This window comes from Oncorhynchus kisutch, unplaced genomic scaffold, assembly GCF_002021735.2.
Source record: "Oncorhynchus kisutch isolate 150728-3 unplaced genomic scaffold, Okis_V2 Okis01b-Okis20b_hom, whole genome shotgun sequence".
NCBI lineage: Eukaryota > Metazoa > Chordata > Actinopteri > Salmoniformes > Salmonidae > Oncorhynchus > Oncorhynchus kisutch.
In genome coordinates this window covers 927290-954731 of record NW_022261978.1, presented here as the reverse complement: position 1 = coordinate 954731, position 27442 = coordinate 927290, and the positions used below count along the sequence as shown (strand labels likewise).

The window sequence follows — 27442 nt, the reverse complement described above, 5'->3', positions numbered from 1 at the left end:
TGTTAGCACAGCTGAAAACTGTTGTCTGATTAAAGAAGCAATAAAACTGGCCTTTGTGGCAGATGAATCAGAATTAGTTGGGTAACATAGATAATTCAGATGTCTTATCTGCATAATATGCTTATGTGATATACTTGTTGCACTTCTTCCTTCAGCTGGGGCTCCGTCACTTGGGGCCCAGAGAGGGGAGAGGTCAGAGTTGTCTTTCAGATATCTCTGGTGCTATGCAGAATATCAGAAAGAGAAGAGGACAGGATGGAACGTTGTCTTCATATGTGAATGTGTCTTTACCTATTCTTAAACAATGTGGCGTGATTAATGGGGAACCAATTACTCCTTTGGCATTGGGGGGAGGTGTATGGCAGTGTCTGGAACCATTGGATGTCCTCTCTGATGTTGCACTTATCCTGGGATAGTATATGACCTAGAGGCTCACTCCCCTCAGTGAGCTTGTCCAGGAGTGGTGTCAAGAAAGGGTTTTACTTGAGATGGGAGTATCTAGAGTTGACAATTGAGTTATGCCATTGGATGAGTTGGTGTTTTTGTGCTATAAAGTACCAGGAACGAGATTAGAACCTCGTCTTAGGGGCCAAACTGAACGATAATTTATAGTGAATGCTATCTGGCTACGGGATACTCCTTTCTCATTATGAAGTCTCACTTTGTGAACTGTTCCTAATATCTGTGGTTTGTTATGTCGACTAGGGGGGTGGAACTTTGCTATTAAAGATCTCAGTAGCCATAGTGTTGTCACTCAACAGTTCATGAGAAATGGTGAATCGTTGAAAGTCATTGCTATTGCAAAGCTCTTATTATTAAAGATGTAGTTTAAGTATAACTCGGACTGGTGTGGGTACCGGTGGGGGACATCTTGGATCCATCCATGTTGAGGGATTTCCATCGCCTCCATCCGGATCGCCCTGCACCTCGTCCTCCGGGGTGACCTCGAGGCCGGTGTCGGCGCGCTGCGGGAGCCGTGCGTCAGGGGGGGGGGGGGGGGGGGGGGGTACTGTCACGAGTCCGACCGAGGGTGGTTTCCCTTCCCGGGCGGGTGGCGCTCAGCGGTCATCGTCACCGGCCTATTAGCTGCCACTGATTGTCTTTCCTCCCCCTCCTTGTATGTTTATTAGTAGCACCTGTTTATGAATGATTAGTTTGTCTTTATTAGACAGCCGGCCCGCCTGGTTGTTGTGGGGGATTATTCAGTGTAACCTTCGGCTCTGTTGTAGAGGTACGTGTTAGTGCCTGGTCGTGCATTTTTCCGTTGTACATTTTCATTCCCTGTGTTTGGGGCTGTTACTATTGTGAGCACCCTGTGGTGCGTTGGTGCTATTAAAGAAGCACAGCATTGCACTCTCTGTCTCCTGCGTTTGAGTCCACACCCACGACACCCGGAGCATTACAGGTGTGATAAGTCTGTCTCCTTATTTGATAGAAAAGAAATTAACCACCACACCTTCTTTAGACTAGTTGAGTATCTGGAGCATCAGTATTTGTGGGTTTGATTATTTGTTATTCGTATCGCTTGCTTTTTGGTGGGTATTTCATTAAAACTGCGTTGTTGATTTTATTAAGGGCTTTTAAGTAAGCATTTCACTGTAAGGTCTACACCTGTTGTATTCAGTGCATGTGACAAATAAAATGTTATTTGATTTGATTTAATACTACTCTTAAACACAATCCACCATCACTGTGTCTCATGCTAATACTGCTCCTAAACACAACCCACCATCACTGTGTCTCATGTTAATACTACTCCTAAACACAACCCACCATCACTGTGTTTTATGTTAATGCTACTTCTAAAGCTCTTTTGAAACATCAACTCAATCACTCTTACTCTTACGGTCACTCTTACTTTAGGCCATTTTCAAAATGTCTCCACAATCTATTACTGTCAGAGCTCTTAAAATAGCAAGCACAAGTCTTTATGTGAAACATGTACAATTTACATCCCATCTTTTGTCGCACACAATATATAGGACAGTATTTGTCAAGGGTGCCAATAATTTTGGTCGTGACTGTATATCCCACAATCAGGTAAATATGTACAAATAAATTTATACACACACATACACACACACTTGACCCTGATATACTTTGACAGTGAACTTGACCCTATTGAATGGAGATCTGGGTATTACTGGTATACTCTACTGATCATGTTTTAAACATGCAACTGAATAAACTGATCTAAACTAAACACATCAAAACACAGTCCAGGGTCAGTATTCACAAAGTGTATCAGAGTAGGAGAGCTGATCTGGGATCAGTTTAGCATTTTAGATCATAATTATATGGACCGTCTGAGACACTTTATGAATACAGGCCCTGATGTTACAACCAGAACACAGTTCAAAATAAACCAACAAGTACAAAGATACAGGAAGTCATGTGATGTTTGGATAAAAACATCAAAACTAAAACTATATTTCAAGATATTGTCAAGTGTACTTACAGAGTGAAGTGAAGGGGAGAGGTCTTGAACAGTTAGTCAACTTACTGTCACTGCGTGGAATCAAGAAGTGGTCAACTTACTGTCTGCATGGAAACAAGAAGTAGTCTACTGTAAGTATTAGTAGAAGCAGGCGTAGCCTAAGTGCGAGTTCTGTGATTGACATGTTAAAAGTTGGAACAGCATGTCACATAAGGGATGTTACTGTATCTAAATAGAAAATGGTCTAAAGTCAGAATACTGTAGTTCCATTTATTTATTTGAGGAGTGGACCTACATGTTTTACAAGAAACAAAATGTGACGCGTTCCTATCACTCTTCATCTGCTGGTACTGAAGGTTCCAGAACAGATGAAAGGGGAGTGTCTTTGGTTCCAGTGTTCTAGACTAGAGCTCTCCCTACTGACATCTCAACATTACTGCAGCTTCCAGGCTTCATATGTTACTACTAGTCTGATGAAAATATACAAAATAGAAGGTAAAATAACATAAAAAAATGTTAAATATATATAGAATAAACCAGGCATGAAGAGGCTGTTATTCAGTAATAAACAAGCATTTCTCTGCATCACACAGCTACTCTGAATGTCCTGGATTGTGAACAATATGATGTGCTGCCGCTGAATTACAGCAAGACCCTACAGTTAGCTAGTGAGCTAGCTAACTTTTATCTATCAACGTTAGCTAGCTAGAAGCAACAGACAACAGCAAGCTGCTCTGAATTTCCAGTGTGTGCTTGTGTAAAAGAGATGTCTTCAGCTCACTGACCTTCAGAACAACAGACGCAAAGTGAACCCTGACATCCATATAACTAAGTCGGTCCTTTTTTTGTGCATTTTCATAATTAAAAAAATAGAATATTTTCTTAAATAAAAACAAATGCATTGTTGATTAAGGGCTTGTCAGTAACCATTTCACAGTAAGGTCTACACCTGTTGTATTCAGCGCATGTGACAAATACAATTAGATTTGATTTGTGTGTTTAGGTACTGGACATCTCTCCCTCTGACACTGGGTTTCTGAACATCAAAAAGTCTAAGCCGTTTGGGGGGGGGGGGGGGGGTTCTACTAGCTGACATATGGAATTGTTTTAAGGTGGTCATACCATGGATCATTTAGCTATTTGATTTTGAATTATAGTATCCCTTTAGGTAAAAAAAATGTAATACTGAAAAATGATTTGATAAAATATTGAATTTGGCCTTTACTGCTATAGACAATACAAACGCATTGAACAACACATTCATTAATGTTCGTTTTTTTAAAGAGTGAAAAAAATGTATCATAAGGACAAAAGTTTTGAAGTGACTGTCCAATATCTAGGGGATATAACAAAATGTGTTTTTTTGGACACATACACTATACAAAACTACATGAACATCCCTTCAAATTAGTGGATTTGGTTATTTCAGCCACACCTGTTGCTGACAGATGTATAAAATCGAGCACACAGCCATGCAAACTCCATAACATTGGCAGTAGAATGGCCTTACTCAAGAGCTCAGTGACGTTCAACATGGCACCTTCATAGGATGCCACCTTTACAACAAGTCAGTTTGTCAAATTTCTGCACTGCTAGAGCTGCCCTGGTCAACTGTAAATGTTGTTATTGTGAAGTGGTAACGTCTAGGAACAACAACACTGCGCGCAATGCCTTCTCTGGAGGGGTGGGTATACTTTCTGGAACGTTCCAACAGGAATCCGTTCCAAAAACGTCGTAAATATCAAGGTTGCCAACAAACAACGCATACAGAGTCGTATAACAGTAGAATGAGATACCGGGTAGGGAGTGAGCTATGTAATCACGTTTTTCACGCACCACGTTTATTCGGAAAAAATGTCTCTCTTCGTTCTGGTAGCCTCCACCATTTCTCGTTCGTTGGTTTATTTATTATTTCCGGTGTTCCTGTATTTCCCGGTGAACTCTGTTGCGCCTCAATTGGGGAATCGCTGTGTTTGAAATGTAACTAATGACCGCAAGCCCCAGTATTTTTATTAGCTAGGTGTCTTGTACACAATTGTTACCGATAATACTGTATATACCTACTCGTACTACAGAAACATGCATTGTATTTTGCCAAGTTCTTTCGGTGTTAATCCTGTTTCCCAGATATAGCAGGTAAACTGTGTCTGCGTTGAGTTCATCTTGCCTAGTTAAATAAAGATACAATTAAATATAACATTTAAAATATATACTTTGACCTATTTCAGGTAACCCCAAGATTCTTGATTCACTACAACTGCTTTTGAATATCTTCAGTCGTTTGTGTTTTACATTCCGACTTTTGAACGTCTGTTTATTGGACATATATATTAGTGTCTAATAAAGAAAGAGCAATGTATCTAAAGCATCCCATCTGTGTTAAGGTTATAGTGTGTGTGTATGGTGTAGTTTCTCTTGATTTCCACTAGGTGTCAGCACAGTTTCAATAATGTCACACCAGTTTCACAACATGTTTTCATGTGAAACCAATGAAATAGTATTTGTCACATGCGCAGAATTCTACATATGTAGACCTTACAGTGGAATTCTGACTTACAAGCCCTTAACCAACCATTTACTTTTAAGGAAAATATGTGTTAAAACCTCTTGAAGCTAGGGGGCACTATTTTTATGTTTGGGAAAAAAACGTTCCCAAAGTAAACGGCCTATTTCTCAGGACCAGATGCTAGAATATGCATATAAGTTTCCAAAATTTCCAAAACTGACAAAATTTTGTCTGTGAGTTCAGCAGAACTGATATTGCAGGCGAAACCCTATGAAAAATCAAACCAGGAAGTGGCCTCTATTTTGAAAACTCCATGTTCCATAGCCTCCCATTGCTCCATTTAAAGGGATATCAACCAGATTCCTTTTCCTAATAGTCTTCAGACATAGTTTCAGGCTTTTATTTTGAAGAATTTGCGTTAATCCACCACATTGCGTAAGTGAATAGGTGGGGGCTCTGAGTGAGTTGTGCGCAAAAGAGAAAGGCTGCCATTGTTACTCCCGGTCCTAGTGAAAAGCCAACTGTCCCGGTTGATATATTATTGAATAGATATTTGAAAAACACCCTGAGGATTGATTATAAAAAACGTTTGACATGTTTCTGTGGACATTATGGATAAAATTTGGCATTTTTGTCTGCGTTGTCGTGACCGCTCTTTCCGGTGGATTCCTGGGCATAACGCACCAAACTAACGGAGGTATTTAGATATAAAAAATATCTTTATGGAACAAAAGGAACATTTGTCTAACTGGGAGTCTCGTGAGTGAAAACATCCGAAGATCAAGAATAAACTATTAATTTGATTGCTTTTCTGATTTTCGTGACCGAGTTACCTGATGCTAAGTGTACTTATTGTTTTGTCGAGCGATCGATAAACTTACACAAACGCTTGTATTGCTTTCGGTGTAAAGCATCATTTCAAAATCTGAGGCGACTGGTGGATTAACAAAAGGCTAAGCTGTGTTTTGCAATATTGCACTTGTGATTTCATGCATATGAATATTTTCTAGTAATATTATTTGACTGTTGCGCTATGCTATTCAGCGTTGCTGATGACAATTATACCGGATCCGGGATGGGTGGTTCAGAGAGGTTAATAATATTTCATGTAACTGGTTGTGTGTCTAGGTGCTGGACATTGGCCCTTCTGAAAGTGTCTGTGTATATTTTGTACGGATGATGATGATGATGAAGGTGAATAAACCATTATTGCTCTAGAAACCAATGTAAATGTCTCATTTGTAGTTACTGTATGTACTGCACAGTACAAGAGATGAGATGTTGAAAGCTTTTAATTTTATTTCCACTAAATACACTGTTGTAACAAGGTAAAAACAGTGACAATTAAGATGAATCTTATACGTTTATTTCATAAAATATCACACTTCACACATTATTATTTTTAAAGCAATAAGGAATGTTGCATCAAGCATAACTTTTTCCTGGACATTGAGGAACATTTGTGCCATAACTTTGTCATATCAATTAGCATTTTTTGTATCATCTAACAATACCATATAAACTATTACAATATAATAGAACAGAATAACTATTGTTGTTAGACTTCATATATAGTCTCTGTCACTCCCTGATTTGTTTCACCTGTCCTTGTGCTTGTCTCCACCCTCCTCCAGGTGTCGCTCTTCTTCCCCATTATCCCCTGTGTATTTATACCTGTGTTCTCTGTTTGTCTGTTGCCAGTTCGTCTTGTTTGTTAAGTCAAAAAGCGTTTTGTCTCGGCTCCTGCTTTTTCCCAGTCTCTTTTTCTCGCCTTTCTGGTTTTGACCCTTACCTGACCTGACCCTGAGCCTGCCTGACCTGAACCTGAGCCTGCCTGCCGTCCTGTACCCTTGCCCCACTACTCTGGATTATCGACCTCTGCCTGTCTTGACCTGACGTTTGCCTGCCCCTGTTGCTGTAGTAAACATTGTTACGTCAACACAGTCTGCATTTTGGTCTTACCTGAAACGCAATAGTCTCATATGTTTGATGATTCTTTCTGACAGATAACATATAACAAAATATAGTTATATAAACTATAACTGGACATCGAGGCTGCCTAATTCAGATATCTACATTTTTTCTCAAAAGTTCTTGTCGTTAGATTCTGAGTTTACTGTTACTTAAAAAAATATTTTAAAAAATACATATATACTTTTCTAAATATTTACAATGCCCCTTTCTTATTAATCGTAGTCTAAAAGTCAAAACTGACCCTAGATCAGCACTCGTACTCTGAGTGTGAATAGAGTAGTTCTGTGTGACTCGGTTGGTAGAGTGTGGCTCGGAGGTTCCATTCCTGTTGGGACTACCCATATGAAAGATTTATGCTCCCATGACTGTAATGAATGAGTGAATGACTTTGGATAAAAGTGTCTGCTAGATGGTATATATTATTGTAAACCAGTTAGTGTACGTGTTTACTTTTCTATTTATGTTGGTAACCAGTTTATAATAGCAATATACCACGGCTAAGGGCTGTATCCAGGGCTAAGGACCGATGTTTGTTTATGGAGATTGAATGACTGTGCGCTCGATTTTATACATATGTCAGCAACGGGTGTGGCTGAAATAGCCAAATCCACTCATTTGAAGGGGTGTCCACTTTCGTATATATAGAGTACAATGTTTTTGTTAAACTTTTTGTTTTCAGGCGTTCTTGGTTCTGGGTTTGTTGAGGTCAGGTCTTCTTGGTTTGTTGAGTTCAGGTCTTCTTGGTTCTGGGTTTGTTGTGTTCAGGTCTTCTTGGTTCTGGGTTTGTTGTGTTCAGGTCTTCTTGGTTCTGGGTTTGTTGTGTTCAGGTCTTCTTGGTTCTGGGTTTGTTGTGTTCAGGTCTTCTTGGTTCTTGGTTTGTTGAGTTCAGGTCTTCTTGGATCTGGGTTTGTTGTGTTCAGGTCTTCTTGGTTCTGAAGTTGTGGTGTTCAGGTCTTCTTGGTTCTGGGTTTGTTGTGTTCAGGTCTTCTTGGTTTGTTGAGTTCAGGTCTTCTGGGTTTGTAATGTTCAGGCGTTCTTGGTTCTGGGTTTGTTGAGGTCAGGTCTTCTTGGTTTGTTGAGTTCAGGTCTTCTTGGTTCTGGGTTTGTTGAGTTCAGGTCTTCTTGGTTCTGGGTTTGTTGTGTTCAGGTCTTCTTGGTTCTGGGTTTGTTGTGTTCATGTCTTCTTGGTTTGTTGAGTTCAGGTCTTCTTGGTTCTGGGTTTGTTGTGTTCAGGTCTTCTTGGTTCTGGGTTTGTTGTGTTCAGGTCTTCTTTGTTCTGGGTTTGTTGAGTTCAGGTCTTCTTGGTTCTGGGTATGTTGAGTCCAGGTCTTCTTGGTTTGTTGAGTTCAGGTCTTCTTGGTTCTGGGTATGTTGAGTTCAGGTCTTCTTGGTTCTGGGTTTGTTGTGTTCAGGTCTTCTTGGTTCTTGGTTTGTTGTGTTCAGGTCTTCTTGGTTCTGGGTTTGTTGTGTTCAGGTCTTCTTGGTTCTTGGTTTGTTGAGTTCAGGTCTTCTTGGATCTGGGTTTGTTGTGTTCAGGACTTCTTGGTTCTGGGTTTGTTGATTCTACTGTAGATCTCAGAGGGGTCCTTCTCAGCTGTTTGTGCCGCCACGGGTCTAAAGAGAGAGAAACAGAAATTAAACAAAATCCGCATCCCAACACAGGTCAAAAGGAGCGCACTAAATAGGGAACAGTGTGCCATTTGGAACGCAAAGAGAGAACACATTCTAAAAAATCATCATGACATCACTCCCTCACTATTGTCATAGTAATTGTCTTGAGATGTCCATTGTTGGGTTCATTGTTTAAGGATATAACATCAAAAGTGGCCACTAGGGGTCAACTGTTTTGCTTATTGATGACATCTCCTACAATAAGCAGCAGCATATGAATGACCTTAATGCAGAATATGGTCACCCGGGTGACAGCAGTGAGCTTATTGCAGATCCTCATCCTGTTTCTGGTGTTGAGGCATGAATTACCTTAATGCAGAATATGCATTATTGATGGCATCATCATTGTCTACTCCTCCAATGAGCATATGGCCATAACTACATATGAGAACACTGAGGTTCGGACCAAGTAATTATTTTCTCATTTAAATATAATCACATTCTAATACAAATAATGTACATAATAAAGAAAATGAATTACGGATCAACGTCTAAATATTGCTCCCAGTGATGGTCAAAGCTCAGAACTCTTCTATTCTTGATCTGACTAATCGCGCCTCTTTGTCAACGAGTGTAATTATGAACAATGGTTTGATTGTTATGTTCTCCTGCGTCCCCTGGATTTGCCTCCCTGATTTTCAGCAGCACATTCACCATTTTCTCAGAAGGATAATAATTCCCCTTCTCGCGGCACAGGCCGAGGGCGACGTGAAACGCACTCCACCAGGCTGCAGGTTGCTCTGCTAACAGTGTGTTTGCCAGATGCCGGACAAAAGGCCATTTTTAAAACCATCCCACCGTGTCTAAAGACATCAACCAATCAAAACATCACTCTCAGAGAATGAGATCACAGCTGGTAAATAGTCTCTTATAGATACATACTGTATGTCAGTCAGTCAGGTTGGAGGATAGCTCCGGCAGACACTTCTATTGCAGTAACATTGAAGGGGTCTAGTTAGTGTTACTTAGCGTCTTACTTCATCCTTCTAGCTGGCTAACGTTAATCAGAGCAGACCTCAGCAGGAGAAACAAATCCGCTGCTAAGTCCTTTACAGAGAACAGGCTACTGAGACAGACAGTGATGTGGCGATCAGTGGAGAGGCTGAGGCAGGCTGCAATGCAGGCAGAAGTAGAGGAGACAGAGAGAGAGAGGAATGAAGCAGAGGGAGAGGTTTTTACAGTAGTTCCCAAACTTCGGGTCGGGGACACGTATGGGGTCCCCTGAGAAAGTCTGTACTAATCTAATCAAACAATTTAGGAACAGAAAAAAACATTACCACAGGACCTATCTTCCCTATAGTTCTACATTATAATACTATCAACATGCAAACAACACAGTTCTAAAATTGTCACAGGTTTTTGTGTCTTCTGTGATTAGTGTGTCAGTGTGAATCATTTCCCATATTTCCTCCCTTTCAGGTGTATAACATTACAACATTATAACTAATAGGCTATGTGATTGTAGATAGACTGAGGTGAAATAACCTACAGTAGCCAAGGTGATAATGCCTCCCCCTTCACCCCCAACCTTCCAGCAGCAGCATACTGGACACCCAGATTTGGTTGTAAACAATCCAACGTCTCCTTTAATACTGTGTGTTCACAATGTTATAGTATTGACCCTGTTGTTATAATGGCATAATATGCTCACTGGGTGGCAGCACCGGGGAGGTTGAATTTCACAGCAGCGTATTGGACATCTTCGTCTTGTATCTGTGGTTGAGGCAGCTGGACGGTGGAGTACAGAGGCACTTCCTGGTTTTTGGAGTGAGAGAAGTGGACGCTGGAGTAGTGAACATCATCCTGGTTGTCTGTGTCAGCTGTCTGTGCTGCAGTAGGGGTGAAGGCCATGCCTGAGATGTTGTCATACACTGGACTAGTGTCTCCCTGATGGAGAGAGAGGACAGACAACATGAGGAGTGGAGTGTCCCACTACGCATACACAGTCATCACAGTCATCTTCTGATTCCAACAGACTCACCTGTCCATCGTCTGCTGTGTCTCTTGTGTCAGAGGGGGAATTAGAGGCCTTCTTCCTGTTATATAAATGAATTAATGTATTCTTGAAACAAATTAAGTTAACAAAAAGTGTTAGAGTGAAATAATCTTTAAAATAATCACTCACCTGAACCACATGAAGCCAGAGAGACAGAGGATGAGAACCAGAACAACCACTATGATTCCTACAGCTGCAGTCAGAACTGTTTGTTTACCTAAATTAAAATATGGATGATATGAGCCCTGGCATATAATAAACTGAACATAAACATAGTCCAGGACAATAATACAATATTTGTTAACTGATCTAATCTCAACGATATATAATTATAAAACAAAGTACAATAGGCCAATGTATAACTATTAATAATAGCTTGAAATGTAATTTTGTATTGAAATATATAAGATGAAACTTCACCTGGTATAATGATCATCAGAGCTGTAGAGTTCCTAGATCCCCTTCCATTCCAGGCCTCACAGTGGTAATGTCCACTGTCCTTAGACTTGAAGTTACTTATGTTGTAGATCTGTCCACATCCATTTAGAAAAGTCTCGTTTTGAAAGTACCAGGTGTATTTGTCCACAGGTGGGTTGGCATCACTGCTGCAGGTCAGAGTCACTGAACTGCCCTCCACTATTTCACCAGAGGGACTGACTGACACTGAAGTGTTCTTTGGCCCATCTGGTGGACAATATGTAACAACAGTGTATTAAATAGTGTTTTACTTGTTATTGAAATATACATTTAAATGTGATCCTCTGATTAAAAGATGAGGTGAACTTACACTGAACGTCCACAAACACAGAAGAAGAGTTGAGACGTCCATATTTATTCTGGGCCTCACAGTAATATTCTCCTCTGTCCTCAGAGCTGATGTTAGTGATGCTGTAACTCTGTCCTGATGCTTTTGGTGAGGTTACGTTCTTCTTGTACCAGGTGTATTTGTCCACAGGTGGGTTGGCATCACTGCTGCAGGTCAGAGTCACTGAACTGCCCTCCACTATTTCACCAGAGGGACTGACTGACACTGAGGTGTTCTTTGGGTTATCTAGTAAAGGAGAATTTGTCCGACGGATAGGACAGTAGTATATTTACAAATGATATGTCATGTCAAAAATAAATGATCTGTTAAGTCAGAGAACTATCTAAAACTCTAACTTACACAAAACGTTAATAAAATTAATAAATACACATTTGGAGATGTTGTACTTCAGGACTACTTCATTTAGTTATAATTGTTTTGCTACCTTCTCATTCAAACACTGAGCTGTACTTTACTCACACTTCACATCCATGTTCATGGTCCTAGACCTGTCTGTCCCCATCTCATTCTGGGACACACAGTAGTACTCTCCAGTGTCAGATGACTGGATTTGATTGAAGACATGCTGTGGTCCTGTCATACTCTGATGTTCACCTCCATTCTTCTTGTACCACCAGGTGTAACTCTGCACAGGTGGGTTGGCATCACTGCTGCAGGTCAGAGTCACTGAACTGCCCTCCACTATTTCACCAGAGGGACTGACTGACACTGAGGTGTTCCTTGGTCCATCTGATGTAAAAGACAGTGGATTTAAAAATCGTACATATTAAATCAGGTAAAAATATTACACAAACTTTCCACAAATGTAATTTTCCACACAATGATTTTTAGCTCCATCCTCTTATTGAAGATGATCCATTCAAGTATCATGTGGAGCCAATATCTGTCACTCCAATGTTAATATACCAAACTATCCCCAAGGTACTCTATATGACCCTCATAACCTGGCACTGAGCTCAGATCTTCAGCCTTCAGACCAGACCATTTAGTAAACCAGAAAGCATGTTTGATCTCATGATAACTGGGATATGTGTAAGAGCAGGATATGTTCCCTTTTGACCCCTTCAAGGTACAGATACTCTGATGGGTGTAAGTCACACTCCAACAGTTCTGACCTTAAATACAAAAATACAATATAACATCTCCTAAATATTTTATTGCAATACCTTCCAGTACACACTGATGTTGTTTATGAAGTAGAATACAACTAGTTAACCAGTTTACAGTAGTGAAAACCATCGTTTTTAAATAATGATCAATATTCATTGATTTATTGACAAAAGTCTCGACCTGAACCAAATTGTATTTATATGAAATGTGTATAAAAAAGTCCACACTTACACACTGCAGGAGAGTGGAGATCCTCATGGCCTTTTACAGCACAGGAGTAACTGTCTGTATCACTAAAGGAGTCTGAGTCCAGGCTGGAGGTGTCCTCCTTTACTTTGTGTCCGTTCTTGTACCAGATGTAGGTGGGGTTGTCAGTCAGAGTACAGGTGGTGCTACAGGTCAGTGTCTTATCCTGATGTCCACCAGTCACCTTCACCTGAAGACCTGGAGAAAAAACAATATCACTGTAAATCCCTTTATCACTGACTTATCACTCTAATACAAAGATGGAAGAAATCCTATGTTACACAGACATAAACACAAACCAAGACAATTTCACGATCTAAATGGAAATCAACAGTTTAACTATATTGAATGTAACTGTACCTGTGACAGACAGAGTGACTCCAGGATCGCCATAATATCTCCCTCTTGTCTGATCTGTTATAAATCTGAACTTGTACGTAGCTGAGTCTCTCTCTCTCAGGTCTGTGATTTTCAGGGTACAGTCTTTCTTCTTATCCCCATGATACTCCAGACGACCTGCATACTCTGGGTTCTGACCTATATCTTCAGGTTCTATACCAGCCTCCATTTTAGTGAACCAGAAGGTTGATGTGACTTTATGACCTCTGGGATATCTGAAAGAGCAGGTCAGCTTCACTGTTGACCCCTTCAAGGCACAGATTCTCTGAGTGGTGTAAGTCACACTCCAGCCATTCTGCCCCAGGACCGCTGAACAGTCACAGAACACAAGGGTATTACATTAAGCCATTGCCAATTGGCTCACACTGACTGTAGGGTTTGTCCATACTTTGTTGCCATAGTTGTTGAGTCGAGTGTGATGAGAAAACACATAAGCATCAATCAGTAAGGTAAGAGAGGTGTGAATATAAATACTGAAGTGAACTGGAGACTCCTAACAGAACACAACAGAATAATAAAACACAAATGTAATTTTTATATTTTACAAATGTCTGTAGATTGACAAACATATAAGTTATGAATGAGACCATACCTGTCACAGACCAGAGAAATACCACCAACACACTTCCTGCTGTTCTCAAGGACATTGTTGCATCTCCCACCCTGCAGTCTTAGAAACATAAACAACAACTCACTCTATAACTGGTGATTAACTCCACCTGATACATTGAAGTAGAAACTGTAAATGGGGTCCAGGGCCTCATTACTGAAAATGAACCAGGCTCATATTGTGTTGTGTTGTATTGTATATACTTCCGGCCCGTCCTTGGACACTGTGCTATCTAACCTCCAAACGAGCTTCAATGCCATACAACACTCCTTCCGTGGCCTCCAACTGCTCTTAAACGCTAGTAAAACCAAATGCATGCTTTTCAACCGTTCGCTGCCTCCACCCTGGATGGTTCCGACCTAGAATATGTGGACATCTATAAGTACCTAGGTGTCTGGCTAGACTGTTTACTCTCCTTCCAGACTCATATCAAACATCTCCAATCTCCAATCAAATCAAGAGTCGGCTTTCTATTCCGCAATAAAGCCTCCTTCACTCACGCCGCCAAACTTACCCTAGTAAAACTGACTATCCTACCGATCCTCGACTTCGGCGATGTCATCTACAAAATTGCTTCCAACACTCTACTCAGCAAACTGGATGCAGTTTATCACAGTGCCATCCGTTTTGTCACTAAAGCACCTTATACCACCCACCACTGCGACTTGTATGCTCTAGTCGGCTGGCCCTCGCTACATATTCGTCCCCAGACCCACTGGCTCCAGGTCATCTACAAGTCCATGCTAGGTAAAGCTCCGCCTTATCTCAGTTCACTGGTCACGATGGCAACACCCATCCGTAGCACGCGCTCCAGCAGGTGTATCTCACTGATCATCCCTAAAGCCAACACCTCATTTGGCCGCCTTTCGTTCCAGTTCTCTGCTGCCTGTGACTGGAACGAATTGCAAAAATCGCTGAAGTTGGAGACTTTTATCTCCCTCACCAACTTCAAACATCTGCTATCTGAGCAGCTAATCGATCGCTGCAGCTGTACATAGTCTATCGGTAAATAGCCCACCCATTTTTACATACCTCATCCCCATACTGTTTTTATTTATTTACTTTTCTGCTCTTTTGCACACCGATATCTCTACCTGTACATGACCATTTGATCATTTATCACTCCAGTGTTAATCTGCAAAATTGTAATTATTCGCCTACCTCATGCCTTTTGCACACAATGTACATAGACTCTTTTTTTCTACTGTGTTATTGACTTGTTTATTGGTTTACTCCATGTGTAACTCTGTGTTGTCTGTTCACACTGCTATGCTTTATCTTGGCCAGGTCGCAGTTGCAAATGAGAACTTGTTCTCAACTAGCCTACCTGGTTAAATAAAGGTGAAATAAAAATAAATAAATTGTGCTATATGGTTGTCTATGTGAATACTGTCTGTCTGTAAGTCTATTGCACTATGTATGTAATGTGTGTGACCTGTTGCATGTCTGTCTACGTCTGTCTACTTAAGATGACATGATGTATGATACAAAAATAATTTCCTAATGGATACAATAAAGTCATCATCATCATCATCACCAATCACTTTTTAAACAGGTCTGTAGAACTGTAAACACATATTTCTATATTGATTGTTCTGAAGCTGTTTTATTCTCAGAACCCCAAATATAGGAGGATAAATGTTCAATCCTCTACGGTCCATCAAGCTGTACAGCAGCCTAAAGACTGACCACCAGGTTCAATGACAGCACCTATCCCCAAGCTGTGAGGCTAAACAGCAAGTGACTCACACACGCACACACACACACACACACACACACACACACACACACACACAGGCAAACAGTGCAGTGTTACACACATCCTACTGTTTCATTCACACACACACACTGAGCAGAGATTCAAATGTTTGTTTGCTTGTCTATTTTACCCTGGTTAATCATCTCATCTCTATGTAGATCAACACTCCTACACTGAGACACTTTATGAATACTGGCCCCGATGTAACAACCAGAACACAGCTCAAAACATAACAACAAGTAAAATGATACATTACCCTCAGGTATATGACTTATTGCTAAAAACAAATAACCCAAAACTATATTTTTTATTGTAATTACAGTACTTACAGAGTGAAGTGAAGGGGAGAAGAGGAGGAGAGGTCTTGTACAGTGAGTCAACTTACTGGTAGTGAGTGGCAGTTCAGTGATTGAGTAATATGTAAAGTTGTCAGGACACATGTATCTGATACAGAACTGTCCTCTCCTTCCTCTTTAAGACACAAACATGCATGAGGACCAGAACAGAGTGTCAGAAAAGGGAGGTTACTGTATTAGAGTGGGCCCTACATTTCTATAATGGACAAAATGTCCCCCATTTCCACTTTTCATTAAAAGTGCAGAATCATGTTAACAATATGTTGACTATTCTATATGGAATGTTTATAATATATTAGGATGTGTTGCCTTGTCCCTCTGAGTTCTACATGGAACAGGTCAAAGTTCCATTTACATTTGGTCAGTTCCATGATGTCATTCATTCTATTCTACAAACACATTCAATTTACTCTCCTCATCGGCTGCATCAAAGTGGTACTGAAGGTTCCAGTGTTCTAGACTAGAGCTGAAGACAGAAATGGAGAACAGGAAATTGATTGTGTTTATCTAAACCGACAAACCCACAACACTGTGTCTCATGTTAATACTACTCCTAAACACAACCCACCATCACTGTGTCTCATGTTAATACTACTCCTAAACACAACCCACCATCACTGTGTCTCATGTTAATACTACTCCTAAACACAACCCACCATCACTGTGTCTCATGTTAATAGTACTCCTACACAACCCACCATCACTGTGTCTCATGTTAATACTACTCCTAAACACAACTCACCATCACTGTGTCTTAGGTTTATACTACTCCTAAACACAACCCACCATCACTGTGTCTCATGTTAATACTACTCCTAAACACAACCCACCATCACTGTGTCTCATGTTAATACTACTCCTAAACACAACCCACCATCACTGTGTCTCATGTTAATACTACTCCTAAACACAACCCACCATCACTGTGTCTCATGTTAATACTACTCCTAAACACAACCCACCATCACTGTGTCTCATGTTAATACTACTCCTAAACACAACCCACCATCACTGTGTCTCATGTTAATACTACTCCTAAACACAACCCACCATCACTGTGTCTCATGTTAATACTACTCCTAAACACAACCCACCATCACTGTGTCTCATGTTAATACTACTCCTAAAGCTTTTTTGAAACATAAGCTCAATCACTCTTACTTTAGGCCATTTTCAAAATGTCTCCACAACAATCTATTGCACTCAGAGCTCTTAAAATAGCATGCACAAGTTTTTGTGTAACATGTACAATCCCATCTTTTGTAGTAGACAATATATAGCTCAGTATTTGTCAAGGGTGCCAATCATTTTGGTCGTGACTGTATATCCAACAATCAGATGAATATGTAAAAATACATTTATACACACAGACACGCATGCGTACACACACGCACACACACACACACACACACACACACACACACACACACATGCACACTTACACAGTTATAATTTGACAGTGAACATGACCCTATTGAATGGAGATCTGGGTATTACTGGCATACTCTACTGATCATGTTTTAAACATGTAAATGAATAAACTGAACTAAACTAAACACATGAAACCACAGTCCAGGGTCAGTATTCACCAAGTGTATCAGAGTAGGAGAGCTGATCTGGGATCAGTTTAGCCTTTTAGATCATAATTATATGGACCATCTGAGACACTTTATGAATACAGGCCCTGATGTTACAACCAGAACACAGTTCAAAATAAACCAACAAGTACAAAGATACAGGAAGTCATGTGATGTTTGGCTAAAAACATCAAAACTAAAACTATATTTCAAGATATTGTCAAGTGTACTTACAGAGTGAAGTGAATGGGAGAGGTCTTGAACAGTTAGTCAACGTACTGTCACTGCGTGGGAACAAGAAGAAGTCTACTGTAAGTGTTAGTAGAAGCAGACATAGCCTAAGTGTGAGTTCTGTGGTTGACACATTTTAAAGTAGTCTAGTCAGGCCATTAACATGCAGGAACAGCATGTCACATAAGGGATGTTACTGTATCTAAATAGAAAATGGTCTAAAGTCAGAATACTGTAGTTACATTTCTTTATTTGAGGAGTGGACCTACATGTTTTACAAGAGACAACATGTGACCCATTCCCATCACTCCTCATCAGCTGGTACTGAAGGTTCCAGAACAGATGAAAGGGGATTATCTTTGGTTCCAGTGTTCTAGACTAGAGCTCTCCCTACTGACATCTCAACATTACTGCAGCTTCCAGGCTTCATATGTCCCTACTAGTCCGATGAAAATATACAAAATAGAAGGTAGAAAATGTCAAATATATATATATATAGAATAAACCAGGCATGCACGTAAAAATACTGTGTTATTGGGACTTATGTTGAACTGGCGTTTGAATTGAGTGAACTTGTGATCTCAGCTAGCTTGTTAGCTACATGAAGCTGCTGTTATTCAGTGATAAACAAGCATTTCACAGCTACTCTGAATGTACTGGATTGTGAACAATACGATATGCTGCCGTTGAACTACATCAAGACCCTACAGTTAGCTAGTGAGCTAGTTAATTAGCTAGTGAGCTAACTAGTTAGCTAACATTTTGCTATCAACATTAGCTAGCTAGAAACAACAGACAACAGTGAGCTGTCATTATGCCAAGGCCAAGGCAAGCTGCTCTGAGTTTCCAGTGTGTTTTTGTGTGAAAGAGATGTGTTCAGCTCACTGAACTTCAGAACAACGGACTCAAAGTGAACCTTGACATCCATATAGCTAAATCTGTCTGTCTGTCTCGGATTATTGTGTCCTACTGAATCTGCATGATGCGTCTTTTTTGAAAATTACAATGAATAATCTTTCATGTAATTGTTTATTTCTGCTTCGTTATTGTTATTTTATTGTGTAATTCATTTTTTAATCATTTTTATAATTTAAATAATCTAATATTTTCTTACATAACAACAACTGCATTGTTGCTTTGAGCTTAGGGGGGCTCTATTTCATTTTTGGATAAAAAGACGTTCCCTTTTTAAGCGCAATATTTTGTCACAAAAAGATGCTCGACTATGCATGGAATTGATAGCTTTGGAAAGAAAACACTCTGACGTTTCCAAAACTGCAAAGATTTTCACTGTGAGTGCCCTAGAACAGAAGCTTCAGGCAAAACCAAGATGTTTCTGCAACCAGGAAATGAACAGGATTTCTGAGGCTCCGATTTGCATTATCTCCTTATATGGCTGTGAATGCGACAGGAATGAGCCTACCCTTTCTATCGTTTCCCCAAGGGGTCTGGAGCATTGTGACGTATTTGCAGGCATATCATTGGAAGATTGACCATAAGAGACTACATTTTCCAAGTGTCTGCACGGTGTCCTGCGTGGAAATTGGTGCGCAAAACTCAGCTGCTGGGAAAAACCATGCTTCCACGAACGGCATATCAATGAAGAGATATGTGAAAAAACACCTTGAGGATTGATTCAAACAACGTTTGCCATGTTTCGGTCGATATTATGGAGTTAATTCGGAAAAAAGTTCGACATTTTGGTGACTGAATTTTCGGTTCGTTTCGGTAGCCAAATGTGTAGTAACAAAACGGAGCGATTTGTCCTACACAAAGAATCTTTCAGGAAAAACTGGACATCTGCTATGTAACTGAGAGTCTCCTCATTGAAACATCTGAAGTTCTTCAAAGGTAAATTATTTTATTTGATTCCTTTGCTGGTTTTTGTGAAAATGTTATGTGCTAAACGCTACGCTAAATGCTAAGCTAGCCATCAACACTCTTACACAAATGATTGATTTTCTATGGTTCAAAAGCATATTTTGAAAATCTGAGATGACAGTGTTGTTAAGAAAAGGCTAAGCTTGAGAGCAGGCATATTTATTTCATTTCATTTGCGATTTTTAGAAATCGTTATGGTAATGAGCCTGAGGGTGTAGTCACGCTCCCGGATCTGGTATCGGTAGGATCAAGAAGTTAAGGGCTTGTCAGTAACCATTTTACAGTAAGGTCTACACCTGTTGAATTCAGCGCATGTGACAAATACAATTAGATTTGATTTGTGTGTTTAGCTGCTGGACATTGGAATTGTTTTAAGGTGGTCGTACCATGGATCATTTAGCTGGATCATTTAGCTGGATCATTTAGCTGGATCATTTAGCTATTTGATTTTGAATTATAGTATCCCTTTAGGTAAAAAAAAAAATACATAAAAATGATTTGATAAAATATTGAATTAGTCCTTTACTGCTATTGACAATACAAACGCATTGAGTAACACTACCATAAATGGTTTAAAAAAGACAGTGAAAAAATGTATCATAAGGACTAATGTTTTGAAATGACTGTCCAATATCTAGGGGATATAACAAAATGTGTTTGTTTTTTATACAAAAGTATGTGAACATCCCTTCAAATTAGTGGATTAGGTTATTTCAGCCACACCTGTTGCTGACAGGTGTATAAAATCGAGCACACAGCCATGCAATCTCCATAACATTGGCAGTAGAATGGCCTTACTGAAGAGCTCAGTGACTTTCAACATTGCACCTTCATAGGATGCCACCTTTACAACAAGTCAGTTTGTCAAAATTCTGCCCTGCTAGAGCTGCCCTGGTCAACTGTAAATGCTGTTATTATGAAGTGGTAACGTCTAGGAGCAACAACGGCTCAGCCGTGAAGTGGTAGGCCACACAAGCTCACAGAATGGGGTCCGCTGAGTGCTGAAGCGCGTAGCGTGTAGAAATCATCTGTCCTCGGCTGCAACACTCACTACCGAGCTCCGAACTGCGGCAAGAAGCAACTTCAGCACAAGAACTGTTCGTTGGGAGCTTCATGAAATGGGTTTCCATTTCTTAAGATCACCGTGCGCAATGCCAAGCGTCGGCTGGAGTAGTGTAAAGCTCGCCACCATTGGACTCTGGAGCAGTGGAAACGCGTTCTCTGGAGTTATGAATCACGCTTCACCATCTGGCAGTCATACGGACGATTCTGGGTTTGGCGGATGCCAGGAGAATGCTACCTGCCCCAATGCACAGTGACAACTGTCAAGTTTGGTGGAGGAGGAATAATGGTCTGGGGCTGTTTTTCTTGGTTTAGGCTAGATCCCTTAATTCCAGTGAAGGAAAATAGAGACCTTAACGCGACAGCAAACAATTATATTCTTTATGATTCTGTGCTTCCAAGTTTGTGGAAACAGTTTGGAAAGCCACTTTCCTGTTTCAGCATGACAACGCCCCAGTGTACAAAGCAAGGTCCATATAGAAATGGTTTGTCGAGATCGGGGTGGAAGATCTTAATTGGCCTGCACAGAGCCCAGACCTCAACCCCATTGAAAACCTTTGGGATCTTTGGAACACCGACTGCAAGCCAGGCCTAATCGCCGAACATCACTCCCCAAGCTCACCAATGCTCTTCTGGCTGAATGGAAGCAAGTCCCCACCGCAATCAAATCAAATTGTATTTGTCAAATACACGTGTTTAGCAGATGTTATTGCGGGTGTTAGCCAAATGCTGTAGCGAAATGCTTGTATGTTCTTCTGACAATGTGACCCTGAAGAGGTGCACTGTGTTAAATCCTGCTACTTTGTTGCCAACCGAGGATGATGGAGAGCCGCACAACTGTGCTGCCCTGGTGGAGCTTGTCTCTAAACCAAGGTCGGATTTAACTGATGTCCCTTTGCAAAATGCACATTTGGAACTGTTTGTGATGGCTTTGCTCAGCATTCTGAGAAAGGAGAACCAGGCCAGAAAGGAGAACCGGGCCAGTCTGCTACTATCTATACAGATAGTAGATATGCCTTTGGTGTGGTACAAGATTTTGGTATTCTGTGGAAACGGCGCGGCTTCCTGACCTCCTCTGGTAAGACAATCTCTCATTCAAAACTTGTTGATAACTTGCTAAAGGCTATTTTGCTCCCTTCTGAAGGTGCTCTTTGTAAGTGCCTTGCTCATGCTAACTCTTCTGACCCCGTCTCCAAAGGTAATGCTATGGCTGACTTGGCAGTTAAGGCAGCAGCTGTCTCCTTGGAGGCCCCTGTGTTACAGATGGTTTTACTTCCTGATCATAACCTCTTCTCTCCCACTGATATCTCTGACTTGCAATCCTCTATAGGTCCAGTTGAGTTGAGGAAGTGGAAACGACTATGTACATATGACCAGGTGCAGAAACTCTGGCTGTGCCCGGCTGGGCTACCAGTCTCACCACGTTCATGTTTCCCCTGCTTAGCTAAGTTGTCACATTGTAGGGATCATGTGTCAAATGGGGAGTTGTTGGTTTTGTAAATACATTTTGGTTTGCAACTCGGGTTTCTGTGTTTGCTCAACAATTTTGTGCAAAATGTGTGATTTGTATGACAAACAACATGGGAAGAGGGATTCCCATGCCATTGTCGGCTCATCCAACCCCTGAAGGACCATTTGAACACATAATTATGGATTTTACTGAGCGCTCTTCTTGTCAGGGTTACAAATATTGTCTGGTGATAGTGGATGCCTTCTCCAAGTGGGTAGAAGCTTTCCCCTGTCGACATTCCACTGCTATGGCAGTAGCCAAGAATCTCCTTCGGGAGATCATCCCAAGGAGGGGGTTACCATCTAAATTAATCAGCGACAATGGCTCCCACTTTGTGAACCTGGTGAAACAGAACCTGTCTGAGAGTTTGCGGATAGACCTCAGGACCCATAATAGCTATAGGCCTCAATCAGGCAGTTTAGTTGAACGCGCTAATCACTCACACGCTAAAATCTAAGATGGTGAAGCTTATGGCAGAGAAAGGGCTTTCCTGGGTCACTGTGATGCCCCTGGCTCTGATATACATGCGAGGGAGGCCCCACAGAACCACTGGATTGGCTCCTCATGAGGTTCTGACAGGTAGACCAATGAGGACGATCAATTCTCCCTTCCCACAGAACAAGCTGACACTGATGGGCTGTGACGATGACATGGTAAGTTATCGTACAGCTCTAGACAATGTTCTGAATGCTATTTTCCCAAGGGTGAAAGCGGCTCTACCCCAGCCTCTAGTGGGGATCCTGCAAAAACTGCAACCAGGTGACTGAGTGGTGGTGAAAGACCTGAGACGAAAGCATTGGAACCAGCAGAGGTTGGCTCGACCATACCAGGTGATGCTGATTACCCCCACTGCTGTTTGCGTAGCTGATAGGTCTACTTGGATCCATGCCAGCCTCTGCAGGAAGGTGCCATACTGCCCACCAGACCCTGAGGATGGAGGACCAGGCTATGGGATACTCCGTTCTCATCTATAAAGTCTCAGCAAGCACAAGTTTTTGTGTAACATGTACAATTTACATCCCTTCATTTGTAGCACACAATATATAGCTCAGTATTTGTCAAGGGTGCCAATCATGTTGGTCATGACTGTATATCCAACAATCAGATGAATATGTAAAAATACATTTATACACACACACACACGCGTACACACACACACAGTTATCATTGACCCTGTTATACTATGACAGTGAGCATGACCCTATTGAATGGAGATCTGGGTATTACTGGTATACTCTACTCTACTGATCATGTTTTAAACATGTACATTAATAAACTGATCTAAACTAAACACATGAAAACACAGTCCAGGGTCAGTATTCACCAAGTGTATCAGAGTAGGAGAGCTGATCTGGGATCAGTTTAGCCTTTTAGATCATAATTATATGGACCATCTGAGACACTTTATGAATACAGGCCCTGATGTAACAACCAAAACACAGTTCAATATAAACCAACAGGTACAAATATACAGTAAGTCATGGGATGTTTGGCTAAAAACATCAAAACTAAAACTATATTTCAAGATATCATCAAGTGTACATACAGAGTGAAGTGAAGTGAAGAGGAGAGGTCTTGGACAGTTAGTCAACTGCGTGGAAACAAGACGCAGTCTACTGTAAGTATTATTAGAAGCAGGCATAGCCTAAGTTGAGAGTTCTGTGGTTGACACATTTTAAAAGTAGCCTAGTCAGGGCATTAACATGCAGGAACAACATGTCACATAAGGGATGTTACTGTATCTAAATAGAAAATATAATATTAATATTGTCACCATATTAGCTAACGTATTGTCAACATAGCTACTAGAACTAATGTGTTAGTAAACACGCTACACTCATGCAGTACAGTGAATAGTCAGCAAGCAGTTTAGCAGTTACATTGGTGGGCCCACGTGGCAATAAATGAATAAAACCAAAAGCTTTCCTTGACTTAGAAGAGTTCCAGTGTTGGATAGCCGTAGCCAACTGACGAACATACCATCCCCTCTGTTTGAGACAGTTGTTTGAGTAGGCTAAACTAGCTAGCTGCATTAGATGCTGGCTAAGTAAGTGAAAGTGAAAGCGAAGAAAATACAACTAAATAGTTTGCTAGCTCTCTCCCCCTCTCTTGCTCTTCATTTTTAAAGAAATTAATTGTTCAAAACTGTTCAACTATTGTCTCTCTCTCTGAGTCAACTATTCACCACATTCTATGCACTGCAGTGCTTGCTGGCTGTAGCTTATGCTTTCAGAACTAGATTAAATATCTGATACTTTGATTAGTCGGATAACATGTCAGTGCTGCAAGAGCTCTGATAGGTTGGAGGACGTCCTCCGGAAGTTGTCATAATTACTGTATAAGTCTATGGAAGGGGTTGAGAACCATGAGCTTCCGAGGTTTTGTATTGAAGTCATTGCACCCAGAGGAGGACGAAAATTAGCTGTCCACCGGCTACACCATGGTGCTACCCTGCAGAGTGCTGTTGAGGCTACTCTAGACCTTCATTGCAAAACAGCTGTTTTAGTGAAAATAAATACTGTCTGTGCTTATACAGCTGAATACCCTTCACTGGAGGAACACAAAGGGTTAAACTAGGGTCATTTCAGTGACTAGAAATCATATTTCTGAGGTTAATAAGACAACTAAGTAACACTGCCTCTGTGTTTGAGTAATCAAATCGAGATCAAGATTTGATTATTTGAATCAGCTGTGTAGCACTTGAGCGAAAACCAAAACGTTCACCCCTTGAGGTCCCCAGGACTGAGTTTAGGAAACGCTGGCCTCGCCACTCATGGTTAAATGATTCAATGCAGCCATCATGTGTCCAATAGGCAGAAATACAAGAAACAAGAGCTGAGTGGAAATAGTTATGCATCAATGTATTACAGTTTTTCTCAATTGCTAAAACACAATTTCTGAAACCTTGCTCCATTTCCTGAAAACATTAAACACAAAACCTCATCTTCAAGCACTATTTACATAACCTCTGACTCCTCTCGCAAAATGAAACATTCGCCTCAAAACAGTTTTACCTGTGTTCAAAATCAAACACTGCTCTCAAATCATAAACAAAGTGATCAAAATAATATACACTCTCAAGCAGTCAGTGAACAATACACCGAAAAATAGAAAAACACATTGTTCAAAACATACAATCCTCAGGGAGAAGTACATTTTTAATCTAAAAAAATATTCATATTTTTCCGTCATTGTCTTTTGATGAACGAAAACGTGTTCTATCATAGTAACTCAAAATTGATCAGAAATTACTACTTTGCTTTGCTCTTTGCAATTTAGTTTTTTGTTCTTCCTCCTCCTTGTACCCCTATTTTTACAGTACTGTACCCTGCATCTCACAAACTTGTCCTTTGTCTCTGTGATACTGTAATTCTTGTTCTTTGTTGATATGAACCTGCAACCAGTCAAAATCTATTGAGCAGTCAGTACTGTTAATAAATGGAAAGCACAGTGTTCAGGGCCATACAATTTGTCCATTGTACAGTATACAGCCTACAATGCACTGTACTACAGTATACCATACTAAAAGGGACAAAAATCAAAGGAGGAAACATGTGATCAATGTGCTTCTTCTTGTCTTTGGGCTGGGTCAGGCCAGAGCACTTCGTCGACATCACCAGCAATATTGTCCCTCCTGAGGCAACAGGGGAAGAAGCCTCTTGTGTGCCGTATCCAGCCCTGACATGATTCCTCACCTATATCACCACAGGCTAAATCCATTGCTTGCAGCAGATTTACTCTGGTGTAGGGTTGTCTATCATACACTGTCCATCTCCAAGAGGAGAAAAACTCCTCAATCGGATTCAGGAAAGGCGAGTATGGAGGGAGGTACAAGTTCATAAACTGCCCATTGATGTTAAACCATTCCCTTACCTGAGCAGCTCGGTGGAAACTGACATTGTTCCACACCTTCTCATAGGTGGGAATGGGATTCTCATTTAGCTCTTGACCCTGCTGCTCTTGAACCTGCTGCTCAAATAAAACATCTCTTAGATTGGCAATAAATCTTAGAAGGTGCTCGGTGTTACATGGCTCGAGTGTAACATGGTGATGTAGAACACCATGGTTGCTGATAGCAGCACAGATTGTGACATTGGCACCTTGTTGACCAGGGACTTCAACAATGGCCAGCTGTCCAATCATGTTTCGGCCTCTCCTTCTCCTCTTTGTTAGATTGAAGCCTGCTTCATCGACAAAGATTAACTCATGGGGTCTTTGTCCAAGGATTCCAAGTCAAATATTGTCTGTGTAGAAGTACAATATACTGTATGTAGGATTGTGTAAGTCGTACAGAGACAGTGCTATACTGTCTCGACTGAGAAGTCATTAAAGAGTTAATAATTATAACAATTGAAATGCTAATCCTTACACATGAACGCTCACTCAGTCTGGAACAATTGCAATCTGTTACGGATACAAGTATCCTGTGTGTGTATATCCTGTGTGTGTTTCTTTCCTCTCCTTCTCCCCTCACAGGTGAAAATCATCACTCCCCAATCAGTCAACAATCAATCATCAATCAGACACACCACATCTTCTTTCCTACCCTATCACAGTTCCTTTCCCTTGGTTTAAAAACCCCATCAGTTGTTTGCTCTAGAGCTCAATCTCTCTGTAAATGCCATGCATGTAGATCTCTGTTTCACTCTCTCTCTGTGTCTTAACCTCTCTTTTGTTTGAGCACCTCCAAATCACTTTGTCATCTCCTGTGAGTATTGGTTTTGGTTATGGTGTTTGTGTTTGATTGCTGGTGGGAAAAGGGGAAACCAAGACAAGTCGCCCATGGGTATACACTACCCGTAAGTAGACTTTGTTAAAAACACTAGTTAGAACTGGGCGGACCACCCACTGTATTTTTGGTAAGTTAGTTAGCTGTTGTTAAAATAGGCTAGTCTAGCTTAGGGGTGTTTTGGATGCTTATTGTTTCTTTCCTTGGGTCCAGCTCAGCCCCTTTTCCTGCTCCCCCCATTACCGTGTGTTTTACAATAAACCCTGAGTTTGACGGTATAATTTCAGGTATCGTGGTTATTTCGTTCACACTTTTACTTTGTCACAATTATAATTTGCATGAGTTATGTTACGGGTCTCATTACCATCCACCTAGACTGTCGGGCCAAAAGGGATTTGTAACACAATCAATATATATTTACGCTCAGTGTGTCGTCTTGATCCAGCGATCAAAAGTTTCAAAAATGTATTTAGCCTCTCTCTCCCTCTCTCTCTGTCTTGGTTAGAGGGGATAGTTCAAAGTGACATTCGTTATAGACTGGTTGTTTCGGCGATTGTCGTTC

The 27442-nt window shown here is 40.8% G+C and overlaps 2 protein-coding genes across 2 annotated transcripts in view; both read right to left on the bottom strand.

The window, feature by feature from the left end:
• LOC109887433 (B-cell receptor CD22-like) overlaps positions 1-2773 on the bottom strand; it is a 58626-nt gene extending 55853 nt beyond the window's left edge. Inside the window, exons 1-2 of the mRNA XM_031811033.1 lie at positions 2733-2773; positions 2459-2508 (exon numbers count right to left, since the gene is read on the bottom strand). The gene's annotated coding sequence lies outside the window, so the exon portion shown is untranslated. The remainder of the gene's footprint in view (positions 1-2458; positions 2509-2732) is intronic.
• Positions 2774-8359: 5586 nt separating this feature from the next.
• LOC109878262 (B-cell receptor CD22-like) lies at positions 8360-17760 on the bottom strand. Its single transcript, XM_031811036.1, has 10 exons — positions 17702-17760; positions 13758-13835; positions 13127-13474; positions 12752-12964; positions 11870-12139; positions 11005-11268; positions 10714-10801; positions 10570-10624; positions 10240-10475; positions 8360-8531 (listed from the first exon to the last, which is right to left on the bottom strand). Exons 2-10 carry the CDS (start codon positions 13810-13812, stop codon positions 8450-8452), a joined length of 1611 nt encoding a protein of 536 aa, XP_031666896.1. The 5' UTR covers positions 13813-13835; positions 17702-17760; the 3' UTR covers positions 8360-8449.
• Between the last annotated feature and the right edge of the window lie 9682 nt (positions 17761-27442).

What these genes read in the sequence shown, in the direction of transcription:
- LOC109878262 (XM_031811036.1), bottom strand. Translation starts at nt 13,812, where the DNA reads ATGTCCTTGAGAACAGCAGGAAGTGTGTTGGTGGTATTTCTCTGGTCT. An exon ending in AGTCACTCTGTCTGTCACAG is followed by an intron (nt 12,965 to 13,126) that starts GTACAGTTACAT and finishes TTTTTTCTCCAG; the next exon opens with GTCTTCAGGTGAAGGTGACT. An exon ending in TCTGGCTTCATGTGGTTCAG is followed by an intron (nt 10,625 to 10,713) that starts GTGAGTGATTAT and finishes TTTATATAACAG; the next exon opens with GAAGAAGGCCTCTAATTCCC.